The 8,970-nt window shown below is 35.5% G+C and overlaps 2 protein-coding genes, 1 long non-coding RNA gene and 1 pseudogene across 3 annotated transcripts in view; 1 reads left to right on the forward strand and 3 right to left on the reverse strand.

Annotated features, from left to right (window-relative positions):
* The window catches only part of baiap2l1b (BAR/IMD domain containing adaptor protein 2 like 1b), a 258,771-nt gene that overhangs the window by 119,438 nt on the left and 130,363 nt on the right, over positions 1-8,970 (reverse strand). The window lies entirely within an intron of this gene.
* The window catches only part of LOC130221793 (gastrula zinc finger protein XlCGF28.1-like), a 31,756-nt pseudogene that overhangs the window by 12,593 nt on the left and 10,193 nt on the right, over positions 1-8,970 (reverse strand).
* The window catches only part of LOC130221802 (zinc finger protein 208-like), a 30,652-nt gene that overhangs the window by 5,692 nt on the left and 15,990 nt on the right, over positions 1-8,970 (reverse strand). The window contains exon 3 of the mRNA XM_056454400.1: positions 5,261-6,619. Coding sequence (XP_056310375.1) covers positions 5,261-6,619 — 1,359 coding nt within the window. The remainder of the gene's footprint in view (positions 1-5,260; positions 6,620-8,970) is intronic.
* On the forward strand, positions 331-3,252 carry LOC130221804 (uncharacterized). The gene is made up of 3 exons (XR_008836314.1): positions 331-421; positions 536-584; positions 3,185-3,252. It is a non-coding gene; the product is annotated as an uncharacterized LOC130221804 (long non-coding RNA).

Below are 8,970 nucleotides of genomic sequence, written 5' to 3' on the forward strand. Positions count from 1 at the left end.
CATCTTCACAGTGTAACCAGTAAACAATGCAGGCGAGTACAAACATATTAATATGGTATTATGGCATAAAATTACAGTTAAATAACATGAAAAATTATGTCACTGTTGTTAAACCCTTTACAATATGCTGCTTCATACGCTGATCTGTACTTTTCAGACTTTTCTAAAAGGTCAATTTGAGTGCCATCATGGGTGACGAAACAAACAAGCGAAATCCAGATTTAACTTTAACAGCTGATTTATTGTTTATGTAATGCTGTTCTAATGTTTATTTATGTAAATACAGCGTGATTTTGAAGTGTTTAACGGACGTGCGCGCTGAGTCCCATTCAAATGCAGGTGTTGCCATGGAAACGGGGCAACAGCACTCATTCTGTCAGGCAGCAAAACTGTTTCTCACTGCTGTTTTCACGGCTTTTAGGTAAGTTCAGTGTCTAAAATCAAAGAAATATAACATAAAATGTTTTGTGACTTGATCTTTCTTACTTATTTATTGTAATTAACAGGTTTCTGTGGCATATTTACTTTATTTTAGTGCCTTTGGGAAAAGTCCGTTAGCATCTTCTCAACTGTTTTCAGACAAGGTATGTAGCGTTAGGCTAACTCCACACAGCTCTTGTTTTTAAAGGTTTGGGCTTTTTATTTACATCTTTATATGTAGAAGAGAAGTTTTAATAGCTTTGTAAATGCTGTGCTTGTAAGAAGTTAATGTTTTATTAGAATTAGTCTAATTTATTTAGCCTAAAATATGCGCAGCCACTGTTAATCAGCGATATCAAGGAGCTAACATTCAGATAAGAAGAGGATGTCATTCTAAACTACAAAATGTGTCGTAATATTTGTGTATATTCACAATAGACATATGATATTCGATATTTCATCATAATAAACAGACATATTGATATCTTGGGCACTTTAAAAGTTTAAATATTAATATTCACAGTATTTTAGAGTTCTTTTTCAGAATATTCCCTTTGTATTTGCAGTGGTTTAATAACAGTCTCAAACGCTTGAAGCTTTAGGTTATCTTAATAGTTTAAACATGAACTTTTTCTCATGTTAATCTGGCCTACTATATGCAAAAATATTGATTGAAAAATCTGTGATTATTTATAGAGCTATTGTATATTAACACTGGGCAATAAGACTCCAATAGTTAACTTTAGTTAATTTAACTAAACTCGCCATAAGCTTTTATTAATTTTTGCTATCGTTATCGCAATAGTATCGTTAATGCAATATTTCTAATATTATCTTTCTTTTGGTTATATCAATACCACCTTAGCGGTCTCACACACACTCTCGCTCTGCAGCAGCAGTTGACGCCCTGCAATGTATGTTTTAAATGACAGTGAGATATGCTACATAAATAAATATTTTTATTGTAAAATATACATTATCACCCAGTACACAGTAAAATAATATTTATTGAATTGCTAGCCTATTGGCAGCGTACAGCCGTTAAGCTTAAATAGGCTAAGCATGTTTTTTATTAATATTAAAACTATTTATCTTTTTATATTTAAAATATATATTTTTTCGATTAAGTATATTTTTTTATCTAACAAAAATGCTAATTGTATTTTGGTTTTAATTTTATTAACTTAATAGCATGCATTAAGCTACGCAAAATTGGCTTGTATTATGTTTTTTACAGATATCCTACAGATAGACTTTTTGGCTGAAAGACATTTATAGCTGTTAATTTTAGTGCTGCATTTTGACAGATTTCGTAAAGGCTTCAGCTATTCTGTTATCTGGTACCAGCCTCAGTTTTATGACTTGACACTTGTGTGGCGTCTACGTATTGATGTCTGGACGGCAGAAAGATAGAGTTGAGATGAGACCTCAGATTCGATGTGTGGCCACATGTCACAGTTACTTTACTCCAAATTTATCTAAATCGTTTTTTCATTCGATTGAAAGCCGAAATATTGCCAGGAAGACGAAGCAACTTTCGTTTTCACTAGGCACAAACATTGGTGGAAAACACACACGATACACTGTTGTAGGCCTATTCATTATTGATTTATTTCTAATAAGGTAATTGTAATATGTTAACGCCAACACTGGACACAATAGGTGATTAAGTTGTTTAATTGAGTCTGTTATGTCTATAAAATGAGCTCAATGGGGAAATTTACATGTGATCTACACATCAGCATACCTAACAAGGTGAAAACAGGAGCTATAGATATGAGCTAAAGAGGATTTCAGCAGTTCTAATTAAATTGATGAGTCTCATTAACACTTATTTCACAAGCCATTGAGGATCAAAACGACAATTGAGTTTACATTCACATTATTCTTCTACATTGTGTCCAAGTTATAGGCACAGAAAAATAGTAAAAGTATATCAAATGATCAATGCAAATAATTGGAAAAAACTGTACTGCAAGAAACAAACAACCCACCAATTAATTGAAGAAAATAGTTTTTTTTTTGTTTACATTTGTGTTTTACATCATTAAAGATAATCTCACTTTAGGCCAATATTAACCTTGTCACGGTTTCTGTGTTTATAGTGGAAACTGGGTTTAATGGAAACTTTCATGGAGTATGTCCCAACATACAAAATACTGGCTTTAATTGCTATGTTTTAAAAGTTAATGGAATTATATAGCTTTTATGTAGCATTTAATGACACAGCAACATGAGATTATTTGGACATAGAGTTGTTTTTGGGGGGTTCTAAATTAAGTCTGCCTGTTAGGGATTTCTTTTAGCCCAAAATCATAATTAATTTTTTAACATAAAAATTGGTCTTTGTCTTGCCTGTTGGATTTTGTCCAAATATCAAACATAGCCCAAAATTTATGTTGAAATATTTTTTGTTCTATTTGGTCCAAATTTAGCCCAAACATGTATATAAATGGTGACTATACTATAACATTATATAAAAATGATCCTAGATGCAGAACACAACAAAAAAAGCTAAGGCATCTTACACGATAAAAACATTGCTGTTTAGCGTGCCAGTTTTCAGTGGATGAGCGATGCTTGCAGTCCAACATCACTGTTGAATATCCGATTTACACCCACCAACACTGATTGCAGATGGATTTTTACAAATTCGGCCCTTTTGGTGTACTAACCCAAGATTGTCTAAAAATGCTAATTTTGATCATGACGTGTGTAGCCTGTGACGACTGAATATCTTGTAAACTGTGCATCAATTGACCAGTAAGCCCAGAAGTTTAGACTCCTACCAAAGAGAGAGATGATAGGACAACTGTGAAAGTCAGGAGGGAGGTAAGAAGGAAATATAATATTGTTATAACTACATAATTAAGAACAATGAAAACAAATGCTAAGTGTACTATAGATGTAGAATGACCTAATATTTGCTTATATATTTATGTGTAACATCATTTTTTCCCCTTTACAGAGCTTTTATGGCAATGCCACTGGAAAGGTAAGTTATGATAAAGTCTTGCATCAATTCAGTCTCATCCTTTATTACAGCTATAGTAATCGCTCCAATATTCACATAGGCTGGTGCTGATCCTAATGACCATATTGTTATTGGCAATCTTCATTTTATTTCAAAATAACATGAAAGAACAGAAGCAGCTCCACTTGATTCATAGATATAACGACATTTATGAGCACTTTCAGTCAGATGTTTACAGCATTTGTTAAGACTGTAAATGATCTTCTCCTAGCGGTTGATTCTGGTCTTTTATTCAAACCTTTTCTTGTAAATATTAGTGCTGCTTTTGATACTATTAGACATTCAGTATTTTTGGGACGACTGGCTTGTATAAGAATAGCCGATTATGTGCTTTACTGGTTCTCATCTTATGCAAGTAGGGATGTAGAGATACCATTTTTTGTAACGATTCAATCTTGATACCGATCCTGAGCCATTTTTTTCTAAGCATAATACAGTTTCTATAGCTCTGGTGCTAAACTCAAATAATATATCTTCTTTAGTAAAAAATAACCACCTATATGCCTACTGTATATGACAGATGGCACAATCTAACTAAAAACATGATGCTTGCTGTAAACTATAGGCTACATTATTTGAGCATTCGTTATGACATTGATCTGTTGTGGTCCAGCTTATGTGTCCTTTTTTAATATTAAATTTTTTTCTTTAATCTCTGCAATAGGCTACCAATATTGACACTAGTCGTTTTATCAGTCTGATATTTTCCTGCAGGTTTGACTCAGACTAAACTAAACTGTCTGAGGCCAGTTTTACTTAATAATCCCTCGCCAAATCTAGCCGTGAGTGAGATGGAGAAAGTTCAAAACAAGGTCCGCTTATATGCCTAAACACAAACTGTTGGTCCGTTAAATAAAATATTGATACAAGGAAAATTACAGTGAAATGTTCAGTTTCAAAGCAGCCTATATTAGGATAAATAATTTTCTGTTAATGACAATCCATATTGTGCCCTTCAGTTTTACTTTTATCAATTGAATCAAGTACTTTGACCACAATGAGCCAGGCTTTACAAACTATTCAAAAGTATTCCCCTCAAAAAAATAAACTCAGTCTGAAAGATGAGAGAACAGAAACTCATTATGAGAATAATCTTACAGAGTGGCGTACATCGCGTCTGTGCAGCCAGTGTTTGTATGAAGAGCTTGAAGCATCAGTGATACACAGCACACAGCCCTCCGGTATCAGCACAAAGGGAATAAATCAGTGCGTTGAGGATCTGTCCAATGTATTATTGAGCATTTTCTAATTTAAAGTTTCTGATAGGCCTACTTTGTGTGTGAAGAGCAGGTAATAACCCTCACTACTCCAGTGTTGCGAATGAAATTTACTAACAGACACAGCGCAACATGATTTAGAAACTGCAATAAACTCCTTGTTGCAGGTCAAAATGAAGCCATTTAATGCAAAACTAAATCCATTTTTCCACTGATTATTTAAACGAACAGGAACAAGTAGTTTCTTGTGTTGCGTTATACTAGGCTGCCTTCATGGCTTAGTTGGCTTACAAACACAGAACACTGATTCCCGATCCAGCAAAAATGTGTCCAGTGTCATCATTTATATTTTACCTTTATCGGTATCAATGTTATCATATTGGTCATTTATAACTTTTTCAAGTTAAATGTACAGAAAGCCCACCACTAGGTCTGTTTTATCTAAAGCCCAATCTTTTACTCTGTTCATTGATTCTTCCCAAGTCAATTTCTCTACATTCCACACTCAATCTCTCACACCAGAATTATCTGATGTTCAGACATAAAACACCTTTTCACTGGAGAGAATGTTTTGGTGCATTGATGTCATTTGTGCAGCTTTTCTCCAGTGTGGATTTTCATGTGTTTCTTAAGCTTCTCCAAGTATGTGAAACTCTGAGAACACTGATCACATGTGTACGGCTTCTCTCCAGTGTGAATCCTCTCATGTCTGCTCAGGGTTCCTGAATGACTAAACCTCTTGCTACACTGTGAACACTTGTACAGTTTCTCTCCAGTGTGAACCTTCTCATGTGATTTTAGGGATCCTAACAGACTAAATCTCTTGTCGCAGTGTGAACACTTGAAAGGTTTCTCTCCAGTGTGATTCCTCTCGTGCAGTTTCAGTTGTGTAGCTGTAATAAAAGTCTTCTTACACTCAAAGCACAGATACTGTCTCACAGCAGTGTGGGACTTCTGGTGCCTTTTTAGTTTGGACTCCAATGTAAAGCTCTTTTCACACACAGAACATGAATAAGGCTTCTCGTTTCTATGAACTGCAAGATGCATCTTCAGCTGTGAAGCACTTAAGAATGTTTTGCTGCATTGATCACATTTGTGTGGTTTCTCTCCGGTGTGGATCAACATGTGTTTCTTAAGGCGTGATGCTAGGCTGAAACTCTTCCCACACTGAGTACATGTGAATGGTTTCTCTCCAGTGTGGATCATCATGTGTTGATTAAGGGATGATGGTTGGGCGAAACTCGTCCCACACTGAGAACATGTGAATGGTTTCTCTCCAGTGTGGATCCTCATGTGTCGATTAAGGTGTGATGAGTGACTAAAACTCTTCCCACACTGAATACATGCGTATGGTTTCTCTCCGGTGTGAATCATCTTGTGTTTATTAAAATTTGATGAGTGTCTGAAACATTTCCCACAGTGAGGACATGTGAATGGTTTCTCTCCGGTGTGAATCCTCATGTGCTGATTAAGGGATGATGGTTGGTTGAAACTCGCCCCACACTGAGAACATATGAATGGTTTCGCTCCAGTGTGAATCATCTTGTGTTTATTAAAGCTTGATACATGTCTGAAACTCTTCCCACACTGAGTACATGTGAATGGCTTCTCACCTGTGTGGATCCTCATGTGATTATTAAGGTGTGTTGAGTCTCTGAAACTCTTTCCACACTGGGTACATGTGAATGGTCTCTCTCCAGTGTGGATCATCATGTGTTTATTTAAGTTTGATGAGTCTCTGAAACTCTTTCCACACTGAGTGCATGTAAATGGTCTCTCTCCAGTGTGGATCCTCATGTGTTGATTAAGGTGTGATGAGTGTTTGTAACTCTTTCCACACTGAGTGCATGTGAATGGTTTTTCTCCGGTGTGGACCCTCATGTGTAAATTAAGGTTTGATGAGTATTGGAAACTCTTTCCACACCGAGTACACTTGAATGGTTTCTTTCTGGTGTGGATCCTCATGTGAAGCTTAAGACTCTTTTTGGTTCTTAAACTCTTTCCACACTGAGTGCAGGTCAAACGATTCCCGTTTCTCCTTTTCAAAACACCAGAAGTCTGTAAATTAGGGTTTTTCTCAGCTTCAACATGACGTTTCTCCTCTTCACTCTCCTTGTTCTCTCCAAATGGGTCTGAAATAAAGCTCCTTTTTTAATAAGTCAATAAAAAGTATGATGAAAATTTGGAGTGTAAAGACACTGTAAACATTGGCTACAAAAACATTAACTTTGATGCACATAAATGTAAAATACATCAGATCATATTTAGTTTGGTCTTGTCATATTAAATGTTAAACAAAACATGGAAATAAAAGATGACCAAGATGCAGTCCCAGTTTTTACCGTTAAAAATATACAGTACCAGTCAAAAGTTTAGGGTCAGTTAAATAACTGCTTTCTTATTGTATGAAGTTTCAAATGTAATTATTACTCCAGTCATTGCATTATTACTATTACCATTAATAACAATAATTAATAATAAGAGTGATTTCTGAACAATCATGTGACTCTGATATTCTACTTTTGAACAGTTATTTTATTGACCTTATTCTTCAATGCAGAAGTCCGCTCGTTTTTTGCGATTGTTTTAGAACTTCAGATTCAGCTGCCTATGGGAGAAATGACTAGGAATAATAAATGGTAGAAAACAGTCAAACTACTCACTCTACAAACAAGTGTTTGCATGAATATACAGACAAAGTAGTATAATATTATAAGAAAATGCCACACCAAGCAGCAAAACGAGCCGTTTTTAATGTCTAAAAATGAATGGAAGTGAAGGAGACCGGAAGACTCGAGCCAAAATGATTCAAATGGCTGCGCCTACTCGTACATGGAGAATAAGGTGTATAGTGCAATGATATTTCACAATTTAATGAAATTTAATTTAATCTGTATTTTTGATTAAATAAATGCAGACTTGGTGAGCAGGAGAAGCTTATTTTAACACACCCTAGTAAATCCTAGTTACCCCAAAATTTTGACCGGTATTGTATATTACAATACGATCAGTAAGATTAATTGTTGAAAGCTTTTCATACAGGGTGCTTTCACATCTGTAGTTCGCTTCATTTGGTCCGGACCAAGGGCAATAAATGATACATTGTAGCATTTTATGCCGTCTTTGGGTCGTTTTCACCAGTTGAAAATAACCAAAATGCAGTCATGTGACAAAATCCACATCACTCATTGGCCAGATGTTGTTGAACATAGTTCCTAAACTGCTTATCGATTGGTCAGAATTCATGTGCGGGAAAATGCCAATGAACTCCCGCATGTAAACAAACCGGCAGACACAAAATGTCACTTTTTACTATGGAGGGACGACTGCGTTGACTGATTGTATCCCTGCTCTATCAAATTAATTTAAATTAATTTTTGCAGTACTTTTTGTGGTTGGCTCTGTTTTAGCTCTGATCATATTCTCACCACAAATGAACCATTCCAGGGTTCGTTTGATACCTACCCAGACCACCTCTTCAAGCAGGTCTTGGTACGCTTTTTTGGTCCACTTTTGGTGCGCAGTCGAGTACAATTGCTGCATTCACACCTGCCCAAACGAACCGTACCAAGAGGGAAAACCAACTCTAGTGTGATTCAACTGAACCAAATAAGGCAGATGTGAAAGCACCCTTATAGGCTACCTAATAAAGAAACAGGAACAAACGTCAACCTGTTTGTTGTTCAGTATCTTCATGTGTAATTCTGCAGTATTCTGGATTACTCATGTTCTCACGGTCCTTCAATAAAATATGTCTTTGCAGATTTCACTTCTTGCTGATGTTCTGGTGCTCGTCTTCACTTGTGGGCTGATCGGAAAATTCCAGTATTTATACCCAAAGCAGCTTCAAAATGGTGCAGGAGCAGCTCTGCCAAGATTAAAAATAATCAAAATGTAATTTATGCCTTTTCAAGGTAGAGTTCAAGGATCATCTCGTTATAAAAAATATTATACCTAAAATATTGACTGATAACATTAGCAAAATGCTTTTTAAAATATAGATATGTAATGCAAAGAAATGTTTAATTAATGATTTGACAGTAAACATGGTTAGTGTGATTTCACCAAGTAGGACATGTTTCTGGATCAGCATCATGGTAAAATTAACTATTCTCCAATCAGAATTAGGGAACAAATTTACAGTTCATGTTGAATTTAGGTTTACAGATACGGTCATGTACTTTGACTTGATTGTTATCCAATGACTATTCCCCTCTAATTTTGGGAATAACATACAGCAGTGTTTCCCCTACTGTTATATTAATGGGTCGACCAGCAATCCCAACAGCGGATATGCTT

Source organism: Danio aesculapii, chromosome 3 (assembly GCF_903798145.1).
Source record: "Danio aesculapii chromosome 3, fDanAes4.1, whole genome shotgun sequence".
NCBI classification, from domain to species: domain Eukaryota; kingdom Metazoa; phylum Chordata; class Actinopteri; order Cypriniformes; family Danionidae; genus Danio; species Danio aesculapii.